Genomic DNA, 23918 nt, shown 5'->3' with positions numbered 1-23918 from the left:
TGATCGAATCCGCTAAGATATGGATCATGATGCCNCAAAAGATCATCGACATATGTAGTCAATTAAGGTGGTTAAGCAATCCACTTGACTAATAACTCAACAGTAAAATTATATGAACGTTTCGAGAAACGCTCCATGAGTGCATTCCACAGTACTTTGTGGTCATTACTTTTTGCACAGGTTGCCATTGAAGGCTTTTGTCGATGTGGCGCGTTAAAGACTTTGAGCGCATGAGATGTGAAATCTCGGCATCTAGGCTTGTTAGCCTGGGGGTCAAAACATGAGGTTTAATCCTTTCCAATGAAAGGTTCCACAGATACCAAGCGAAGATCCGCCTTAGGCATCTAGCACGTCAAAACTCAAAGGAGCAGAATGTTACATTGCTCTTGCATACAAAACCAAGCTGTTATGAGACTCGATAGAGGTCACAAATGATGCTTTTAATGGTTTGTCCTTCGGATTGATCATACACAATCCGGAAAAGCCGCGAATTGATCAAACACAATTCGGAAAAAGGCCTCGGATTGATCAAAGTCATCAAACACAATCCGGTGAAAGGTCGGGGTTGATCAAACACAACCCGGACAAAGAAACAAGAGTGATCAAACACACTCTTGACCCGCGAATAAAATTCCGGGACTTGGGTACCTGCACGCACAAAATCCCAAGCATAGAATGGAGATGGAGAAGGGAGGAAAGGATTTTATCCTCCCCGAGTTATTGAACTTGGAAAAGTTTAAGGTTTCAAAAAACATACCTTTCTAGAGGCTGCCGAGAGGAGAAATAACGTTTCGCCTACTTATACTTCGAATTTGGGGCTGAAAATTTGATAGGAGGAGCAGCTCTGGATGGGGAAGCTGCTATCAAAATTTCAGGTTGATCGGAGCAAGGGAAGGTGGTGAACCGGTGGTCGGTAGTGACGGCGGTCTGGAATCTTCCGGCGGCCAGTTCGGAGACTTTCCGGCCGGTTCTCAGGGTAAGACCGGCGGCGTTGGATCCGGGGCGGAGAGAGCTTTCTGGGGATATAAAATTCCGGCGGAGGGCAGTCGGAATTTTGGTCAGAAATCGGGAAAAACAAAGCTGCCCGATTTTAGGGTTTTGGTTTTTAGGGTTTAGAAAAAAAATGGTGGGCTATTGGCTCTAGGGTTAGAACAAAGTGCATGATAACGTGATGAAGGATTAATGGTAGAGACAAAGAGATAGCAAGAGAATCATCATCTTATTCATTGATAGGAGCCCTTTATATAGGGAATTACACAATACCAATATGGTAAGGATATGAATACATAGATCTAGTCTAACTACATATCCTATTGGCATAAGGCCAAGGCACACATAGAGAATATCCTAGAATAAAATGCTATTTACACCTCCGCAATTTTCCCAAAATGCCCATAGTTCAATAAAATCAATAAAAACCTTTTTTCTTTTAAAAGATCCTATTCATACCTCCATACCTCCTTCGATTTTTGGACATCTGACAATCATATTCTGCTTTCAAAATCCATTGAATCGGTTGAAACCTATTATTAGCTAATCGAGTCAAAGCTTGTTTGTTCAGGCACAGTAACAATTAGCAAATAAATAACTCTATAAGTTCTTCAAACTCATCATTAATTACAACAAATACATTCAAACGAAATTAAAAAAGAAACCTATAGTGAAGAGTAGCTAAGGAACAAAAAAAAATTGTCTACATATTGGGTAATGTTTCAAATTTTTCGTTAAATTTTACTTAATCAACAATTGTGAATGATTCTGGATTTATGGTTTTTGGGCAACAGTCGTATGTAACGATCAAAACGGTCACGATATTTAGAATACAAATGACGAACTTTGACGCTAGCGTTGAAGACTCCAGTTGTGGAGGTAAGTTGAAATTTTTTATTTTTTTTATGTGACTTTATTGGTAATTTCATATGAGTTGACAAAGTCAATACTAACAGGGCCGGCCCTGAGCATAAGCCCAGAAGGTCCTTGCCTAGAGCCCCGGAGTTGATGGGCCCTTTCATATAACTTCTTTGACATGTAATGTCTGTAAGGCTCATCATGTTGTAGTTCTGACTTCTACAGATTTTTCTTTTCAAACAGGTCCCACATTCATTCAAATATTGACTGATTGAGTCAATTCTCAAATTTTTCTATCTTTTTTTTACTCGACTTAACTTAGGTAATAATATTTTTTTGTCCAATCCCTAAATTCCTTTTTGTAAGAGAGGATCAATGGAGTTAGTTTCAGTTTAAATTATTATTTTTTGAATAAAATGATTAACATAAGCAAGAAACTCTTCATGTTGAACAAGTTCTCATTATGCATCATTGCATTCAAATTTCTAATCATATTTTTCAGGAACCTTTGATTCATCAGATGTTTTTTTTAATATTGTTTTCTTTAAATATTAATCTTAGATTGTCAGGTGCTTTTATGGGGTCGTCCAGATTCTCTTTCTAGTCACTTTTTTTTTGTTAACTAAATCTTCGCTAGCTAGATTGGTGTATTTAATTATGAGTTTAGTTTTCATTTTTTCCTGGACTTTCTTTCATAAGCTCGACATATATATTTAGTCATTAACAATTACTTTGCACATGTTTTTTCTGTACTGAAAACAATCTATTGCATAATGAAAAAGAAAGAAGCTAGGATGAGAGACTCGTATCTCGATCATCACTTGGTTAATAAGCTTCACGAGGCTGTAGAAGTTATGTTTTAAGCTGAAAATCTCAAAAAATTTCAGAGAGCCCCACTTTCATTCTACGCCTAGAGCCCCAGAATTCTCAGGGCCGGTCCTGAATACTAACATGAAAAAAAGAGAGATCCATGTAACGTTTACGTTTTGAGTGCAGCTATTGGGACATTCAAGTTTGCTCACTTAACCTCACTCTATTGTGAATTATTAAATGACACATTTATCCTCTTACACAATGACTATTAATGATACTAATTAAACTAAAAGTAATGTTACATTTATTCTTTCTAAACTTTCTAATTCAATAATAATGGATTGCATTTTATTATTTTCCTTATTGATTTTTATTTTCTAGTTTACATGTCAAGACCCACCCCGAATTTCACCCTGAAACCCGAAGTAAATCCTGCGGGGACCACCTCCAAGGAAAGTTTACCGAAAAATCGGCATAACCTCCCTTAAAAATGGACAACCCTTCCTAATAATACATGCATACACTTCTGATAAACCAAATCCAACCTTAAACTCTTGGAGCCTTCATGCTCCCCCAGATCACAACATCTCCCAATTATTTAAATATCTACACAAATCTCATATCCAACCATTTATAGGTTCAGAGAAACATTAATAGGAAGAAAGGAAACATGATAAATTAACAAGCGGAAGCTATATGATGACTATGCCTTATCTCCATGTACGCCCGACCTCAACTATGCAATCCTGCAACTGGGCATTTTAAAACGAAGGGCCCAGAGGAAAACATTTGAAACCGTTAGAGTGAGTGGATAAAAACATAAATTTAATGAAAATATTTATGCTTTCCCAATTTACATTTCCATAGAAAATATGCTGCATGCGACAGCTCAAAAACGCTCAACACAAAAACTGGCAATTTCATGACTAGCTCCGGCCAGTCTCCAAAGCTTAATAAAATACAGCCTCTCAGGCTAAAATAAAATATGTATGTATTACACTTGTCATATCCCTTGTATGAATTTTCTTGAAACAACAAAGACAAATAGAAAATTCACACAAAGCTACGACGCTTGCGTCTAACGCTCACGTCGCACCATAATGGCATTTTACCTCATTATGGTGGAAAAGACGGTATATAAATATATATGCGCATATCCCCTATATAAATTATTATATTTATATAGGGCTACGACGATTACGTCTAACGCTCACGTCGCACCATAATGGAATTTTTACCTCAGTATGGTGGAAAAGCACGTATAGCTAGCTAGCATTCCTTCATATACATATTATTCTCGTAATCATCCAAATATGGATATATATATATACTCATCGAAATTCTCAATTTCAGTTATTCTCCAACAATAATGAAAATTGCCAATTATCATAAAAAGCAATATGCACACGACTCTACCGAAAATCTCATTTTCAGTAACTTTCCAAATAACACAATAGCCATTAAAAATGAGAACATTTACTTCTGAAAATGACTTCGCGAAAATAGATAATTCCACCAATTGATATTCAATAAAATCAATCATTTAATATAGAACCACCGCATGCATATATTTTAAAACAAAAAGTCCACTCACAACTTTAGGCCTAAGCCTGACGTCGATCCGAGGCCTCTTCCACTCGAGCCTCCTCACGTCCTGATCCAAACATATAATTGATTTCCCAACTAAAAATCCAATAATTAAACAAAATGGGCAAAAATTAAACGTGAGCCTCCCACACACTCATCATTGCCCAACTTCGCCCTTCATAACCCCAAAATTGCCCAAATTTCAATGAACACACCGACAACCTTAATTCAACCTTCCACAGATTAATGGCTTAAATCCTTCGGCCGGAATCTACATTAAATAACCGCAAAAAATACCAAACTTCGGAAATTCACAAACCTATCCAAAACTCATCCATAAATTCCATAATTCACTTCAATAAACTACCCTTAATATTCTAAATTTAAAAACATTAAAATCTCCTAACCGGCGGCGGCGGCGGCGCCAGCCCCGCCAGCAGCGGCGGCCGGAGGCCGATTCCGGTAACCTCCAATGCTCATCAAATTTTAACAGCATATTCCTCTCAACCCCCTCTACAACTTTCCTAACTAGCACAAACATCAATTCCAAGCCTAACTAGGGCAATCGAGCAAAATAACATAAAAAGCCCTAGAGCTTCCACTCACCGATTCTGCTTACCTGAAGCAAACTGGACCGAGTCCTTCTAGGGCAAGGCAACTGGGTTGGAGACTTTCAAAACCATATAAAGCTTGCCCGGATTGGTGGCCGAAGGAGGAAGTTCAGGCGAAGGAGAGCTTTGGACAGCTGGAGGTTCAAGGCGTCATTTCTCTCTCACGGCGGCGTTAGGGAGGCTGTCACCGGTCCAGGGAGGTGGCTGGGTTGATGGCCGACCGAACGGGACCGGTGCGGCGGCGGATGGTGGCCGGACGGCGGCAGGCCGTGGCATAGAACGCCGGCGAAGGGAGAAGAATCGGGAGAGAAGTCGGGAGGGAGAGGAGAAGAGAGAGAGAGGAGAAATGGGTTTGGGCCTCACCCAACCGGTCCAAAACCTAAATACCCACATTTACTCCAAAATAAAACACCCATAAAAATAATACCCTAATAAAAATTACCTTTTACTAGCTAAAATTTACCATTTTTACCGTCGTCAAATTTTTTTCTTCTACGAATAATTCTCCGAAATAATCATCCCTCAAAACCCCTCTAGGGACCAATTAAACCATAACTTATTGACGGAGACGATAAAATTCTTATTATAACTAAGCTAGTAAATAAGGTAAAAATTTAAGGGTCGGGATGTGACATTACATACTTATTAAAGCATTTATATACTTATATTATCATACATATGTCACATGCTTATGCAAAATGAAAAAAATATTTTTAACAAAAATTATGATCTATCAATTATTAAAATAATTATCATCATGACTATAAAAACAAAAAATAGTAAACTTAACAAAAAAAATAGTATATGTAAAATAGAAATACAAAAGTAACAAAAATATAGAATAGTTCATTTAACAACATTTTTTTGATGACCGATAAATAAAATTTGAGACACAATCCTTCTTTCTTTTTTTTTTTTTTAAAAATTTTTAAGAGCAAATAGTATTATTCATGATTCGAATGAACTTTTCTCGAAAATTGATGTCATTGAAAATTATTTCTTACAATTTGATCAAAAATGAATGTTTAGTGACATTTTATCCAAAATAAAAAAATACAAAAAATAAAGAAAATGAAGAAATCAAAGCCGGGAATGAAGGTTTGCGTGAAAAAGAAAAAAGAACAAAAATTAAAGAATGGAAGTCGAGAATGGATGTTCGCATGTAAAAAGAAAAAAGAAATAAAAAGAATCGGAGGTATAGTGAGTGAAGAGGTATAAGGAGTAATATATTAATATATATGTGAATTACATAAATAAGACTATTTTAGGAATTTAAAAGGAGATCTAATGAGAAAATGTTTGTATTTAAAAGTAAAATGGAGGTGTAGAGAGAATGAGAGGTATATTAAACAAATTTAGAGGTCCCAATAACCGCACTGTTACGTTTTTAAATATATGAATAGAAGTTTCCTATTGAATAAAGTGACTCGACTATAAATAATGTTTCAATTTGACACGCGAATTACAATATTTACAAAAAGAAAAAAGAAAAAGAAAAAAAAAACTGTAACGTGAGATCACTAGGACACTGCGTGGGAACAAGAACATATCTACCTTTCAAATCTAGGGAAAAGATGGACTGTTAGTTAGGACCTTGAAGTTGCAAATTCATTATTGTGCCGAATTTCGTTTCTTGTTGATATCTTTCTCCTTTTCCTTGGTCAGAATTTCTGGTTGATATCAAGTCCCAACCCACTGACTTTGCTAATTGCACTTGAAGACAAAGAGGATAGCGGGCGCCTTCAGTAAGCAACAGCATGACGAAAAGACAAGGCTATCCCTGTTCGGGGCAGAGGCGCAGCGCTCTCTAAACTTGAACGTTTTGGTTCCACCGCTTCAAAGTTCAGATGAGATGAGATGAGATGAGATGAGACGAATTATGGGCACACAGTGACCAACCCATAAGGCACAAGCAAGAAATCTCTTCCCCTCCTTTGCTTCTTTAGAAAATTATCAACAACGCTGGTTTACAGGTATCGGATGCTTCGTGTCTCTTATTCCCCATAGCAGCTACACCCAATTTCTGCTTTCCTTTCTTGTCTTTGCTATCTATGCCTCTTAGACCTTTGACATATTTCACTGCAAGTTATTCTGCACATATTGGTTTTTGCGATAGGATTCCTACAAGTATTTGCTCTCTGTCCCTGCAACTCCCCGTTGCCCACATGTTTTGTGTTAGTTTCAATTACAATCCTGTTACTCGTCTCCCTTTGGAGATCTGTTTCTCTGCTTTCCATAGTTTAACTGCTAAAACAAGGACAATTCAGTGACTTGGTTGAGAGATATTACAACCATGATCTGACAGAGATGAAAAAATAAAAATAAAACAAGAAGAAAGAAAAATTTATTGTCTGCTCCGCTAACTTCCCATATATACAAGTTTCTCAGTTCTAGGTGCATAACTGTTTAATGCATATTTTTTCAGGTTGTGCTTAGTTTGAAACTCCCATAATGCATAATGTTACTGAAGATGATGATGATGATTCAGTCACCAAGCCCCTTGGAAGGTGTTCTGTCATGTATTATGGCGTGGGCCACATGCTCAATGATATTACTGCTTCCTGCTGGTTTACATACCTCTTGTTATTCTTGACAGATATTGGACTATCCCCCAGGTACAGAAAACGTACTTGCATCTTCCTTCTTCAATCTACCTTGAGTTGATCCACTATGCCTATCATTGTACATATACAGTGGCATGCACACTCTTGTTTGAATTGCAATAACAAATGTCACACTCAGCATCTTTTCAATTATAACAAAAAAAAAAAGAAAGTAAAAAAGCGCACACGTGCATACAGATTATTGTAAATGACCTTCAATGTCTCTGAAGGTATCAATAACTAAAAATTTGTATTAGGAAATGTTCATCTTAATACAGAGTCTTATGTAATAGTTTATTTTGGGTAGGAAAGCATTATGGAACGAGATTTGCGATTGAAAACTGAGTTTAAATCAAGTTTCAGTAAGGAATGTGATTAAGAGAAATTCCAAAGATGGTTTGGGTTTGTCTGCAATTGTCGGATGACGAGTGAAGAAAGGAATTTTGTTAGTATGATTTCAAAAATCTGAATCATTTCCCAGGAATTATACTACAAAAACCATGTCAATTGAAAGCAATACTATGCTAGCTGTTGTTTTCTAGTGTGGTAGTAAAATAGCAAAATACATTGAAAAATTAGGTGTTTGAAAATGATTTGACTTATATTAATAGTTTATTCGATAGAGATTCACATAACTGCTTCTCGTGAAGTACTCCATATTTATTATTTATTTGTCTTTTGTAACTAATTAGTAATCTTTATTCAGGGATGCTGCCACTGTAATGTTATCTGGTCAAATAGCTGATGGATTTGCAACCATATCTGCTGGCGAACTGGTACTTTCACACTTCAATATATCATGTGTAGATGATAAATTATGGTACACTATACAAATCTAATGTGTCTTACATGGTCCTTTGCTTCTTCAAAATACATTCAGATATTTGCTCTTGTTCACAACTTTTGTATTCTGCAAAATTTAGTATTGTTAAATGAGTGTTAGTTGTGATTCAAAAATAATAAAATTGGTGTCAGTCTTGCTTTAATTCTGAAAAGTCTGGATAATACTATGAAATAGCGATACATGTATGCTTCACATGTATTTTTTCTTGCAGTCATTTTTGTGGCTTCAATTCTATGTTTTTGCTTCTTGTGTTACTTGTTTGGGTTATGATATACAACAAAAAATGAGCTTAAGGTGGTCTTACACACTCCCATGTCCAATGATCTAGAAAAGACAAATATTTTGACCAAAGAAGTTGATACTCTTTGTAGAGAGACCCACAGTGAAGTCATTAGTGACCTAGCTGACCCTTCGATGGAAGTATGGAACAAACTGGACTTGAAGAGAACTAGAAAGGATACAAGTATATATCTCGAGTCAAGTGCAACACAAGGATGAAAGACCATTCTAGTCACCATGTAAGTGGTATTGAAATTATCACAAATTGGTAATCGGTTCAATAGAGAAAACTGTAGGTCATGGAAGAAGATAAGAAATTTAAATAGTATCAGCAGCATATAATTAAGCACAAAATTGCTACTCAGCTTTTTTGGAAGAACAAGACCGTGAGGGTTGTTTCTTAGTGCCCTAGGAGATGATATTGGAGCCTAGAACACGTGTCTGGGCAGCCAGTTCATCAGCATCAGAATTGGCACCAACCCACCCAGAGTGGGCGAACTCCAATAGGGATGAAATGACAAGCCAAATTCAGGTTTGATGCATTGAAGAAATCATTTAGCAGAAATTATGTGAGGGACAAGTAGGCACTCATAAATTGAGTAACATGGTGAAAACAACATTTGCAGGCAAGTCTGATACGAAGAGAAGCCACTAGTTATTGCAATTGATCAGGTAATAGATCATCACCACTCAATAGGAAGAGTAGATTGGTGCGACAAGCTGGTGTTTGCTGTGTTGCAAGGCTTTAAGTCGGTCAGAAGATGTCATTTATTTCATAAAGTTTGAGGAAACTCAGTGTGAAATCTGGTCTTATAATTTTTTTTTTTCCTAATTGACAAAAAATGATGAGATTGATGACCTAACTTGATATACTGTAAGGATGTCGACTTAAGAGAAGAGATATACCTTGAAGACAGCAGATTGAAACACAAGCAACTTATGTAGACCATTCTCATGTAGGCCTTGGTAAACAAGACCAATGAAAGCAGTTGTTCTTCCTAAAGGACCAATTGAGTGGTCCTATAATTCATTCTTATTCTTTGGATAATGTTTTTGCTTTGAGAAAAAGTCATGCGGGTAGTGAAGTAAAAGGAGTCAATGGTGATTGTTGAGTACAATGCTTAGTCCCCAACAGTTGATCTAAGGTTTGGTAATTACAACAGTGGCTGGATTAGCCACCCTGTGACGTTGTTGGAAACATTTCTATGGTGATTATGAGATTTTAGATAGTCATTCTGGTTGTTCTAGAAGTTGTACGAGAAGCCAGCATAGAAATGGTATGGGTTGTTAAGCGGAAGTCAATTGAGGATGCCGGCTGTTTTTAGTTGAAGAATTTTGAGAGTCTAGCACAGGAATTTGTTGCTGTTTCTAAAGTAGAAGATGAGCAATGATGAAACTCTTGGTTTAGAAGACAAGACCAAAGAGAATTACTAAATTTGGGCACTGTCATATGGTCTCAAGCTATGTTGCACCGACACTTCACACCAGTGGAGTGTCGGATTGTCTGACTCACTGGACACAGTGACACGGCACTGACATGGCCCGACACGTGTCTGACACTACATCAGCAATTGTTATTTTTTTTAAAAGAAGAAGAAAAAGTAAAAAAAAACCCAAAACCTAGCCTCTGGATAATTATGTGGTTAATTATGCACTTTTATCAGTTGCATTTGACTCTCTTTAATGTTATTTCTTATGGTTATGCAATGGATTGAATTTAGAATATAATTTTGGTAATGGAATGAACTTGTTTCATATTTTAGTATCTTTTTTTATGTATTAGAAATACATAAATATATTATTGTATTTGCCACGTGTCCGTGTCATGTCGGTGCAACATTGGTCTCAAGGGCTGTGATTAGCATTTCATCATCTTTAGGTTTCCTTGAGATTTCGTCAGTGTCATAGACTGGTTTCCCCAGACAGTGCCTTGGCCTCTTGAAGGTACTCAAAACCAGTGCAGGTCCCCACAACTGAGCTTGTTCATCTGACAAAGAAGTTGGGATGAATTGGCATTTGTCGAAGTAACTGTTGAATGGCTGACCAGATAGCTGCTGAAGTTTGTCACCAAACAATGGAAGCTACAGTGCAAAGAAAGGTCTCATAATTGGAAGAATATTGAAAGAATTTAACTTTCCTAGAGTCTATAGAAAAGCCGCGGGCAATCCTCTTTCCTTTCTGGACTTAGATTTGTATTCTGAATCTTAACCCTTTCAGAATGTATCAATGAGCCACATTAAACTTTTAGAAAAGACAAATACAGAACAAATTGAATGAGATTGATTGATGAGGTGTTAAAAAGTTCATTTTGAACTGAAAAGAGAAAGTTGGGACCTCATCAAACATTGTAAATGAGAAATATCACTACATATAGGTTGTTGTGCCTGTTTTCTTTTCAGTTTTGACAATTGCAAATCCAGATTTTTTAGGATTATAGTATTCTGATTGTTTCTTTTACTTGATAGATAGACAGATTTGGACATTTCAAATTGTGGCATGGTGCAGGCTCTGTGTTGGTTGCTGTTTCATTTTCTTCCGTGTTTGGTGGTTGCATACCATGTAAAATTTTCGGTACCTCTTCACCAGCATTACGAACTGTTGGTTACAGCATTTTTGCTGCTATCTTCAATGTGGGTTGGGCAGCTACCCAGGTTTCACACATGTAAGTACTTCCTCGAAGTTATAGTAAATGTCTGCAAATGTACCACCATTGGTAAGAGACGGTTTTGCTTAAAAAATATGACTTTGAAATTGTTGGGATGATGAGTGCTAAAATATGAGGAAGCATATCACTTTTCTGATTTATTCTTCTATTTTAGAGGTTACATGGAAATACAATATATTGACCTCAGGTAGGAAACTAGATCTGACGAGTCAGAGAAAATTGTCTACCATCTACTCTATTAAAGCTGGAGCTTGGATATCCCAATGTCCAGCTTGCGAGGTTCCACTTTAACAAAAGTCTCTCCCATAAGGTATAGCTTGTGTAATTTTGGGAAAATAGCCAAATTGGAGAAACTGAAGTTAGCTTTGAAAACCCAGTTCGCCAAATCAAATATCTTAAGTTTGATTATTCCTCGACTTTGCATTGGTGATCAACTCTTGATCATCTAGCTGCAGTTGACATGTTTCACCTTGCATATGAACATGCAGAAACTAATCATTTTGATCCAAAAGAAAAAGATGCAGCACCTAATCATCAAATTTGTGTGACTGTTCATTCTCTATCACCAAACTAGTTGTGAGGGCAAGATCAGTAGTCATAGAAGGCAACCTGCCAGACTGTAATTTATAAATATACTCCCCATATTTATTTATCTTATTTTTCTGTTTCAACTGATAGGCAAGAACACTCACCTAGAATAGATAATTTCAGTTCATATATATGTACCTTCCACTAAGGGATGAGGGAGGGATAGGGCATTTGACAAACTTTTCAATCACAAAATCAAATGTTCACTCTGCATGAGTAGATCACCTCTGCAGATTTTCAGATAATTTGGTGATCGTTAAGGCATTTAAAACTTCGATTTATTTTTAATGACCTTGAACGGTTCAAGTTTGAATTAAATGTTGAATTTTTTGACTTAATCTCAGCCATCCAAGCTCATTAAAACAGATCTAATGGTGTGGGTCTATCTCTCAAATAGGCTTAAAAATGGGGTCCCTTACTAGAAGTTTTGAATATATATATATAGAGGCCGGATATGGAGCGCACGTGCGCAAGTGCGCACGGAGCTCCGTTCGCCACCGTCCGGTGCCGATGACGGCGCGCCTCCACCCCCGCGGACTCCAGCAGCGTCCCCGATCACTTTTCCTCCCAGGCGAGTCCGCAGAATTCCAATTTTCCGGCGAGAAATTCTAAAATTTCAAATAAAGTCGATATATACGGAAACTCGAATTATCTCGCCGGAAACTAGAATTCGACGGACTCGCCGGGGAAGGAAAGTGATCGGGAACGCTACTGGAGTCCGCTGGGGGGAGGCGCACCGTCGTCGGCGCCGGACGGTGGCGATCGGAGTGCGCATGTCCGCTCCACATCGTCTCTGTGTATATATATATATAATGTGTGTATATATATATATATATAGATATTATCAGGTCCAAATATCCTTATTTATTCAAAAGGTACATATTTTGCCAATAGAACCATTTTTCGGTCATATTTTTATCATAGCCAACTAGTATCTAGATATATATGACATGATCTCTGCAAAAAATTTCAGCTAAATTGGTGATCGTTAAGGTATCGAAACTATATGATTACAATGAACGAACCAAATCTGTTCAACAGGAACCGTTCATGTAATTCACAATTTTGAATACCTTAATGATTAACAATTTGGCTAAAATTTTGTAGAGATGATCTACTCATATATACCGGTTGAGGTGAGAAAATATGATCGAAAAGTATGTCAATTAAGGAAATCCGTACCTTTTGAATAAATAAGGATAACCGTATCTGAAAAGGCCTGATATATATATAATATATATCTTTTTAATCATTTTTACTTAATGTGGCGTAATATATATAGTTGTTATGTTAATTGGAGAAAATGATTATGTAAGATGAATTAAAAATTGGTTTGCCATGTTTTATAGGCCTTTTGATCTAACCACTTTAGAAAATTATTGTCTAATTGAAGGTCCATGCTGAATTGTATTACGTTGAACTCAACAAGCAGAGTGGTGCTCGCTAGCTGTCGGAATGCTTTTACTATGGTTAGCTTCCTTATTAAGTGACTACATTGCCTGTTATTTTTTGTGCATGCATTGATCAAATTTTTTGTGTCCTACTTAAGGTTGCCAACCTCGGCTTGTATGCGGTCGCTTTTATAATCTTTGGTGTCACGATAGCAAGAACACATGCCGATATTGAAAATCAGGTAGTTAATTTTAAGCACTGATCTACCTCTTTAAGAGCCTATCTTCAAGCATGTCGGTCACTTCACTTTCACAAATGAGCAGTACCGCTGGATTGCATATTTGTCAATCTTCATAGGATGCTGCTTTGTCGGTATCTTTCAATTCGGCACCAAAGAGCCAAGGTTTGCTATTTTTTATTGTAATTTATTTATTTATTTTTTCTTCCATTCATGGTATTCTTCAAAATGTTGATATTGTATAGTTGTGTACCGTTGATATAATTTCAGAAGGATTTGTCATGAGGTATGCAAGAAATTGTATTCTAGTTGATTTTAATATATTCACACAATGTAGAGGGTCTTTGGCATCAAGAGACAGCTTCAGAATTTAGACGTATATACAGTTTTCAGTTTACACTAATTTTCTCCTGTTTTCTAGTATAGCTCTTGGTTCAGTCCATATTTCATTAATTGATATCAGAATCTGAATTTCTATATGGCATCAGCATATCTTTTTTTTGATCTTGGATTTAGATATTCCTGTATTACATTCTTGTTTATATACATTTATCACAGGGTCCTTTACGTTTAAGGTCATCTTATAGGATATTTTCCCATTTATATTACTCACCATTTTCTTTGTTTTTTCCCTGCGGACCATTTAAGCTAACACCGTAGGGCAAGTTTATCCTTGTGTAGTCATGCAGCTAATTTTTGCAAATAATATACGACACATTATAACAATGGTCACCTTGTTATTATATATGTCTTTGCTGGTGACTTTTGCTTCTTGGGAGTAGTTTTACGGTTGGTCGGTAGCTGCAGAAAGCTTTTCGGTTTGTCAGTAGTGACTTTCTGGTTTCCCGCAGTAGCTTTTGTGAAAGGTGAAAGTCATTTTTTTCTTCTTCGTGATCAACTGCAGCTTTTTGTGAGAACATAGCAGCATTTTGGTTAGACGTCAGCTTTCGTGTTTTGGGCAGTAGCTTTTGAACAGATAGTATTAACTTTTCTGGAGAATGATAGTAGCTTTTTAAATTGACAGTTTTTTGTTGAAGAATTTACAATAGCCTTTTAGTTTATTAACAGTTGTTTTTTCGGATGGTGGCATTTTTGTCAATTGAAATTGTGGTGGTATTTTTGTTAGTATAAAATTTTTGTTAGTCGAAAATGTGGTGGTATAACAAACAGGCGTACAAATGAAGAAAATTTGAGATTTTCAGTTTTTTTTTTTTTTTCTTTTCCTATGTGGAGCATCTTTTTGTTCCGAATGTCATACAGCTTTTTGCTTCTTAGATGAGCAAGAAAAAAAGTGAGTGCAAGCAAGTCAATACTTTGATATACTGCAATGCAACAGTGCATCAATAATTATGATTGCATCTATACTGCATTTTAATTGAGCCTGATTCGGAAAGAAATTGATTGGCGCCCTGATTAAATGGGAAAAGTTTTTGCAGTTTACTGTTTGGAATAATTTGCAGTTAGTAAATCTCAGCATTCAGTTTATTACATATGCAGATTAAAGGTAGGCGTACAAGGAAGTAATTCTTCAAGGATTGCATGGACGTACTGGTTCAAGAGAGTGCTATATTATCAGGTTGCTCTTGTTTATGTGCTTACCAGACTAGTGGTTAATGTTTCACAGGTCAGCAACTTTTTCCCCTAGTTGTTACCACTTTGTGGTGCTTGTTTTTAATTTCAGGACACAAACATTTCTTTTTCCTTTTATACCCAGGAACTTTCCAAACCTGCTTTGTGTATGGGGGCTCAAAAATGGGACCTCATGCTGAGCCCTACAATCTTTAGGAGACCAGTTGATGCATGAGGAAGCAACATGTTGGAAACTTAAAAAAGTAGTAAGATTTTGAAGAAAGAAAGGGTTATTAGCTTGTAGAAGGGAGAAACATAACAAGAGAAGTTAGGGAGGGAAACCACGGCACCAAGCCTTCAATAAGAATGTTGCGGCAGTAGAATAGTTGTGACTTAATCTCCCTGGTGGACTAGGGTCCAGCTTATGCTACTTGGTGGAGTGTTTAGCGCAATCCCTAATCGTGTGAATTGAAATACAAAGTGGCATCAAGGAAAGGAGACCACGCTTGGTGGGGAGACCATGCTTGGTGGTCTTCGCTACTCTGATGCCTAAGTCAGTTGATGTATTTAGTTAAGGCAGTAGTGTTCACCTGGTCAGTAATTGACCAAGAGATTCATGGTTAGTCACCGTTGGATGTAAATCCAAGGGTGGAGAGAATTATTTTTAAGTTGAGTTGCTTTGTTTTCAACCCTTGGATGTAAATCTAACGGTGACTGACCATGAATCTTTTGGTCAATTACTGACCTGGTGAATCTTTTGGTCAATTACCCAAAGAGCAGTTATTGAAGAGAGAGAAGGATAGCTTTTATAGGTTGGGGAGTATATGGACTCCATGTGGGACTAATGTGCATTGATATCAGCCTTACAGAGCTGCTGCCGAGCCTTCTTGGCGCCGTGCATGAGGGCGCGTCTTGGCGTCTGGCGGGAGAAGCTTGGTGTCTGGGGAAAACAGTTGCTACCACATTGCCGGTGGTGAAACTGGTATCTTTTGGTGTGTTTGATGTAGGAGATGTGTCAAAGGCTTGCTGGTTATGCCTAGATATGCATATGTATCTATAAAGAACTTGATTCATTCCAATATGCTCTGGGATTACAATAGGTAGTCATGGCTCAAACACAACCCTGAGACTCCTAGAATACATACATAAGACTACTAGATAAGTCAAAACGCTGGAGTACACACCTTAACATTTTAATAGGCTCTTGAAAGCACAAGGTTCATAATTATTCATAATAAAACTGAAATTAACCTGACAAGACCCTTCAACTACCATGGAGACTGTCCTTGGGACCAACAAGGGATGGGCTTAGCCTTAGGCCCTTAAAGAGGATATTTCTTTTCCAACCAACTTATGGCTGCTCCAATACAAGATATTTTTGCAAAGAAATAGCTTGGAACTGTGAGAGGATTCAAACTCAAAACCATATTGGACCAACCCATAGATTCCTATTATCCCATCAATATATAAGTTGGTGCCTGATGTTTTCAGTTCTTTCATCTAGATGGTTTTGTTTTTCACAGGCATATCTTGCATTCTATGTTATAGATGATCTGCAGATGGCACAATCGGCAAAAGCTCTGGTACATGAAGTGTTATCAATATCATCTTTCTGATCGTTGAAATTATTTATGTTTCAAAGGATGCAAGTCTGATTATTTACATTTCTAAATGATGGGTGTAGGTTCCTGCAATCATCTACATAAGTAGCTTCCTCGTATCTGTGATATTGCAGGTCATTATGAAAACTCATGTGTCCATTTGATTTGTTTTTCATATAATTATTTTTTTTATACGATTCATTTTGTTTTCTGCTGGTTAAAATCTGACAGATAATTTATTTATTCTAGGAGATACAATGGACTGGACGATTCTTGAAGGCCTACTACTCAGCTGGAGCTATTATTTGGATATTTTGTGGCGCAGGGATCCTGCTTTTACCTAGAAGCATGAGTGCTTTCATGTATATTATATCTATATTTATTGGCATAGCAAATGCTTTAATGATGGTATGATATCTGGTGCTATGATCTTCCCATCATTTACCAAAACTTCACATTATACCTTTTTTACTTGGAAATGAATTGATAATCAAAGGTGATATTGTAAATGAGAAAAAGACATTAGGTAAGATAATAATGGCATGCAACAATTCCCTGTTTCAAAACCATCTCTCTTTCCCTCCCTTCCTCCCTCCCAAGTAACTGCATTCACCACATTTCTAACTTCATTTTGGTGTCTACTGTGCATTTGTTGCTTTTGCAAAGGATGGAATTGAATAATGGTCTAAATTCTGAAATATAATCAGTTTAGTCATTTTCTTCTCCCTGTTATTTGAATACTTGGAACAACTATAAAAACACATGCACACTGCCCATGTTAAGGTTAAACCATATCATATATTTCTGCCAGCTGATTTTGATATCATATTTCAATGTTAAAAGAATAGATGTGTCGGTTATGTGACTCAAAACCTGTAGGAACAATGTATAATTCTGAACTTTCAGGAATGAAAGTTCACTGTATTTTGATCTACCCCCTGAGCCTGAAGCTCAATACTACTATGAAAATCATAGCTTTTTATTTTTGATAGAGGTCATTCTAATGATTTTGAAATACTCATTACTAAGCCATATTTGTTTCTGACTGCTGATAATTGAGCTTGCCTCTTCTTTCTGTGCAACAGGTGACCGGAGTAAGCATGCAAAGTGTTTTAATTGATACAGATCTCAATGGCTGTGCATTTGTTTGTGGATCGTTCAGCTTCTTGGACAAAATCTCATGTGGGGTTGCTTTGTTCGTTCTTCAGTCGTATCAAAGTAAGTTACAATTTTCTGGACCATTCCCTATATTGAATTCTTGGGGTTTAGTCTCACTTTATTAAGAAAAATTCATGATTGCTTGTGAAAACTTGCTGTCAGATTTGTCTTGACTAAAAACTGATTATATATATATATGTATATTTTTTTTTTTTGGACTATTTCTACTTAATTTCCTCTCGTAGAGTGCTAAAAGAGTGTTGATACTCTGGAAGGGTTCATGAGAGATGTAACTGGATTACATGAGTCTATGTGATGATAAATGGATAAATGGATAATATAGAATGCAAAAGATGTGATCCATGGGTTTGATGATAATTTGATGATATTAAATTAAATCAATAATATAGAACGAGGATTTCTATTGGGACCTCCAAATTTGTTCGTTGGAACTTTATTTGTTTTGAATTATTGAATTACATATACTCTCTTATAAAATGATAATTATAGATTATGAATTATATTCAGCTAGTGTTTTTTTTTACAAACCTCTCGACCTAGTTTTAACGATAAATTAGAAGGTGAAGAAATTGTTGCATAACTCTTATTGGTTTTTTCTTTTATCAGCTTTTGTAATGGAATCATTGTCTAACTGCTTAATCAATTTCTCTGTTATGACCGTTTGATTTGTGTTATAAAGATATATAAATTTATTTTGGGCAATTATCTAGGTTCACATGCACAAAAAAAAAAAAAAAAAAAAAAAGTAAGAAAGAATAGAGATGTATGAAGTAATTTAGAAGTATAATGAGTAGCTATTGTTTTGATAACTAAGGTTATTTTCGAAATCCAAAAGGAAGTTTAGTGAGCGAAAACGGTTGTATTTAAAGAAAAAAATTGTAGAGAGTATGAGAGGTCAAATGAGTGGGAATGGGAAGTTATCTGCAGAAAAAAAGTGGGAAGTAATCCATAGAAAAACTGAGTTTTTCCTTTTCTTGTTATATTGATATTTACTGTTGTACCTTTCAGTTATTGAAAATAACCCAAGAAATTTGGCCAAATAAGAAAAGAAAATCTCATTATTGGATATATCTCACTCGCCCGTCCGTTCGAGTTAATGATGACTTCTGTTGTTCCAATCACAATGCAGGTGATTCAGTCATACAGAATAGCCATTCTAATCTTGTCCACATATCAGTTACAAGATTCGGGTTGGGTCTTGTTCCGGCATTTTGTGCACTTGTATCTGTGGCAGTTACATACACTATGAAACTCCAACCTGCTCGCTGCAAACCTCTAATGGAGCCTCTATTGATATAGATCATACCAAATTTATAGATCATATCAAATTGACGCAAAGTTCCTTGATACGTGTTGGAGATGGCAATTGTTGTTTCATGCACATTTTGGGAAAAAGCTTGGAAGACATCTGATAATGGTTTTACGAAAAGATCCTGTAAGCTATTTGTCATTTCACTAATGGCATGATATTTTTTACGCCTATTTTCTTGTCGTTTTTAATCTTTTGTGGAAGGCATTAGTCGCATAACTATAGGGTTATGGTCTGTGTATAATGGAGCCTAATACACTATGAAACTCCAACCTGCTCGCTGCAAACTTCTAATGGAGCCTCTATATATAGATCATACCAAATTGACGCAAAGTTCCTTGATATGTGTTGGAGATGGCAATTGTTGTTTCATGCACATTTTGGGAAAAAGCTTGGAAGACATCTGATATTGGTTTTACGAAAAGATCGTGTAAGCTATTTGTCATTTCACTAATGGCATGATATTCTTTACGCCTATTTTCTTGTCGTTTTTAATCTTTTGTGCAAGGCACTTGGCGCATAACTATAGGGTTATGGTCTGTGTATAACATCTATCTGTCAGCAAGGTTTATTTGTTTGAGGAAATATCCTTAATTTTAGCAGGGATTAGACAGAAGTACCATCTGGTCACGAGCGTCAAGTTTGTTTGTTTGTTTGTTTTTGTTTTTTTTTTTTTTTCTTTCCGATGAGTGGAACTAAACTCAAAATCTACAACAATAAACCTTAGAGGAATTTTGCTTCTTAGCTGATCCAAATGGAACGATATTGATAAAAGGAAATGGTGATGACAGCTGGATTTTGAATGAAATAGAATTAGCCTTGTGAAAGGGGATATTCTTAAAGGAATTCCGCCAAAAAGAATTCTCAGTAATCCAAAGCCAAAGCCGAGAACCTTTAATCCCTGTTAAATACAAGAGTGACATTCACAGTTTAGATATATAGGAACTAAAGGAGTCTCCAATATGGCCACCAAATTCATAAAGAATTTAAGATCTTTATATGATCGTGTTAAGACACAACAAATACATAAGAAACATAATGGGTAATGTACCTCAAGGCATTTGAAAATTTTAATACTACAATGCAGAGGAAGAGAATAAGAAAAACTGAACAATAAACTAATATGGGGAACATCAGTAAAAACAATAGAACAATCCTCAGGCACTGAATTATAATGTCTCAACAGTGTCATGTTTTTGAACTTCCTTGAGCACCACTGTCTACTAAGCTTATCTTCATAAAAAGTTCAGAATCATTGCAAAAGAACAAATACAGAATCTGTTACATGAACATGAACAGATCAATACCATGCAAGTCGATGATTCGAACAAACCAAACAAAACGGAAGAAGATCAGCATATCCAAGTTGAACACAATCAACACATGCTTTGGTACACATTGTTGTACGTTCGGTGTCAAATCTGTTATAAGATTTTGTAATTTCATATCTTCCTCATTCCCTTTTCTTTTTCCTTTTTTTTTTTTTTTTTTTTGATATTGATGTGTTTGCAGTAGTTCAATCTCTTCAAATATACATATAATTTTGTGAGAGTACTCAATTTTTGAGCAACTAAACTGCTATAAACTGCGACAGTCAGTAACCTGAACAACACACATGCAACTTTATCTTTATGTATAGAAGCTTGACAGCATATACCCATTAGATTGCAATGATTTCTAGTCTAGATGCAACTTTTGTTTCCCACAGATCACTCCATAACTCCCTTCTTTACTTCTTTAATTTGTTTCTTTTCCATCTGTTTTGAACTTTTGTATTTGATATACAAAGCCTATGTGCTACTATTAGTGAAAATGAAACATATATGCCACATTTTATCTAAAAAATAAAACACTCCCCTCTTGGATATCTGTCTAATATAGTTCCAATCCAAACCATTAACTCCAAAATATCATACCTGACACAAACAGCACAGATAGATGCGAGATCTGAATTCTCATAATGAAAAATTTCTTTCACCCACCAATAACTGGTACAAACAACAGAATGCAGAGCCTCTGAACTTGTAGTTCTGTGAGGAAAAAAAGAACAATTAATGGAATAGAAGTCAAAAGAGCAGAAGAGCAATCCAACTTGATAAAACAATATGACTACAGTCTGCATAATGGCACTCACTTGACGATTCCAGTCTGCATATATACTTGAGAAAAATGAAACTTTACATATGATAAGATGACCAAGGTAAAGCAATTTCATGTTTGTACTGAAATTTTAAAACCTCTCTAAGCCTCAGATACCTCATTCAATCTCAGACATAAAATACCTAAGTATCCATTTCTTTCTCTCTTTAAAGCTAAACTCAAATTTGATACATCAAGGGTGCAAATAAATATATCTGCAACTGTTAGTGTGCAAGACAGAGCTTTATCTCTAAACTTACTAAAACTGAACTTGAAAAGTTTGACAGTGAAAAGGTCAACATCAGTTAATAAAAAAAAAAACCTATAGCGAAATCACAAATCCAACACGGAAAACAAATAAAAATGAAAAGAAAGATAAACAGACAATAGGATTAAAGAAACTCCAATTTGAAAAAAAACAAAAAAAACTAGAATAAATCTGGTTGATCTTCTCTTCAAAGCTTAACAGAAAAAAGAATTCAAAGCTTTGTTGATCATCTTTGCATCAGTACCAGACTTGAAGAAACAAAAATCTTGTGTTGACTTCACCAGAACTATCGATGATTTAAGGGAAAAAAGCATGAAAGGGAAATCCAGCACAAAAGTACAACGAACCAATAATCTTGTTAGTCCAAAAAAAGGCTCCATTTGGAAAGGGTCTTAAGTTAACAAGAGCAAAAACAAGGATGACTTGGTTTCAGTTTTGAGAAAAGCAAAGGAAATGTACAAAACACAAAGCATAGTTATAGCAAGGCATTTTCTCCCATTTGATGCGTAACTTAGTATATTTGTCATAGTTATCAAATTATTCTGTTATTTGTAGAAACTAAAGCGTCAGTTATTTGCAGTCAAGAGCTTAAACAAGCATCAAAAGTTCTATTTCAACTTCGTGTAAGTTGCCCAAAACTGTATTTAACTCTTCTTATTTCCGTTCGTATAAAAAAACATCAAAAGTTCTGTTGACTAAGTTGTAAACTAAAATATCAGGAACAATCCAGCAGATACAATTTACATCAAGCTTACACGTTGATTAGTGAAAGATACCAAACGTGTTAACACAATTAAAATGATTTTACAAACTACTTCAAGAAAAACTACGCAGATACCAACCTTGACCAAAATGGTTGAGTAAGTACTTAAGACTTCATGCAACTATTTCAATTCGTGAGAGTTGTCAACAAATCTCTATAAAACAAACTCACCTGTGTTAAATTTGTTGCATCAGTGATGACGAATGGCACATTCACAAATCGAGCTACTGTTTTTGCAAGCAATGTCTTCCCTGTTTTACAATATCATAGTTAGAAGGGAAGGTTAATATCTCAAGGCTTCTTGCTGTTGCAATTTCTACCACAGGAACAATTGAGTTCTAATCAGAGGAGCCGAAAAACAGACATTACAAGCTCAAAGGAGGAAAGGAAATATCATCTGATTCTTGGAACCCTAAAAATATGCAATGAAATTCACAATTTGACATCGAAATACTGATTAACAAAAAAGTAGAACGTGTTCTGGGCAATGACCAACTCACCTCCGAAAGAGAAAGAGAAGGAATTTGTGATGCCGTTCGTCAGAGCCCTGGATTTCGCAGAAAAGCAAAGGATGTGCGTGTGGCTGTGGCTGGGGCCGCGGTTCTTTTATATCTTCAGAGTGTATTGTATTACCGAGATTAGCCTCCAAAAAGAGATGTCTGAAGAGGTTAATTTCGACATTTTGCTAATTAGAGAAGACCTGCCAGCAACAAGAGTGAGTTCTGGTGCTGCAGGAGACGGTCCTCAAGCACTTCCAAAGCCTTAACTTTCAGCTCACCCAACCAAACGAGCAATGTGAGCACTCGTTTTCATAGGATTTTTCGAGACAAAGGCGACGGCGAGTTGAAAACACGGATTCCAGGTGACACACAAAGCGAAACTGACCTTTGAAACCGGCGGCACCGGTGGTCACAGACTTTGCAGGGTCATAACTCTGCGCTCGGGTGTCCGTTTGGGGCAATTCTTTTTTTGAAACCACTTATCTCGTCGAGATCTATAGGATGGCGGAAGGTTCCAAAGGAGCCTTGTGAATATTTAGGCCCGAAAAAAGGTGTTTTCATTGTCCGAAATGTAGAATTACATGTCGATCACAACGGCACGCGATTTTGCAGCCGCATTATCTTTATGATCCGACATCTGATTTCGGTTTGATTGCATGGCACTGAAGTTTACGTCATAACACATGGATTGAAGCATGCATGACACTACAATTTAGCTCACAACTCATAGTTTGAAGTGTGCACGACATCAAAACAGTCCTCATACTAGAAGGTCCTTAATTAGCAGTTTAAATACATATTTCTGATGGGATATGTCGTTGATTAAGTTCCAACACGTTGGTCTTTTGCCCTATATGGTATCCACATGGTGCCGAGTTCAAACCACGATACTGGCAACATTTTTTTTTCGTTATTCCTTTTTTTTTTAGCAACTATTTTAGCATTGATTGACTACTCTTGTCCATATGCCTATATATGAGAATTGTAATTAAATCCTTGCTAGCCTAGCCCCTCAAGGTGGAAAGGGGGCACGGGGGCGACGCTTAGAAAGTGCATGTTTAAATATATGTTGTAAACTGAATAGGTACTCACTTCCATGGCAACCACCGAGTCGTCGAGGAC

At 36.4% G+C, this 23918-nt stretch overlaps 2 protein-coding genes across 2 annotated transcripts in view; one reads left to right on the top strand and one right to left on the bottom strand.

Annotated features, from left to right (window-relative positions):
* The first annotated feature begins 6565 nt into the window (after positions 1 to 6565).
* On the top strand, positions 6566 to 19371 carry LOC101305102 (major facilitator superfamily domain-containing protein 12-like). Its single transcript, XM_004306433.1, has 13 exons — positions 6566 to 6832; positions 7285 to 7474; positions 8169 to 8238; positions 11051 to 11247; positions 13232 to 13307; positions 13388 to 13471; positions 13554 to 13633; positions 14966 to 15092; positions 16561 to 16620; positions 16722 to 16772; positions 16888 to 17046; positions 17724 to 17856; positions 18947 to 19371. The coding sequence occupies exons 2-13, from the start codon at positions 7311 to 7313 to the stop codon at positions 19114 to 19116; spliced, it is 1371 nt and encodes a 456-aa protein (XP_004306481.1). The 5' UTR covers positions 6566 to 6832; positions 7285 to 7310; the 3' UTR covers positions 19117 to 19371.
* Positions 19372 to 20466: 1095 nt separating this feature from the next.
* The window catches only part of LOC101305412, an 8392-nt gene continuing 4940 nt past the window's right edge, over positions 20467 to 23918 (bottom strand). Inside the window, exons 2-4 of the mRNA XM_004308152.1 lie at positions 22797 to 22899; positions 22468 to 22547; positions 20467 to 21156 (exon numbers count right to left, since the gene is read on the bottom strand). Of these exons, the coding sequence (XP_004308200.1) occupies positions 21082 to 21156; positions 22468 to 22547; positions 22797 to 22899 (258 nt within the window). The 3' untranslated portion in view covers positions 20467 to 21081. The remainder of the gene's footprint in view (positions 21157 to 22467; positions 22548 to 22796; positions 22900 to 23918) is intronic.

This window comes from Fragaria vesca, linkage group LG7 (genome assembly GCF_000184155.1).
Source record: "Fragaria vesca subsp. vesca linkage group LG7, FraVesHawaii_1.0, whole genome shotgun sequence".
NCBI lineage: Eukaryota > Viridiplantae > Streptophyta > Magnoliopsida > Rosales > Rosaceae > Fragaria > Fragaria vesca.
Note: the sequence above shows the minus strand (reverse complement) of the source record. Positions and strands in the feature narration are given on the sequence as shown.

What these genes read in the sequence shown, in the direction of transcription:
- LOC101305102 (XM_004306433.1), top strand. Translation starts at nt 7,311, where the DNA reads ATGCATAATGTTACTGAAGATGATGATGATGATTCAGTCACCAAGCCC. An exon ending in GTCGGAATGCTTTTACTATG is followed by an intron (nt 13,308 to 13,387) that starts GTTAGCTTCCTT and finishes GTCCTACTTAAG; the next exon opens with GTTGCCAACCTCGGCTTGTA. An exon ending in CACAATCGGCAAAAGCTCTG is followed by an intron (nt 16,621 to 16,721) that starts GTACATGAAGTG and finishes TGATGGGTGTAG; the next exon opens with GTTCCTGCAATCATCTACAT.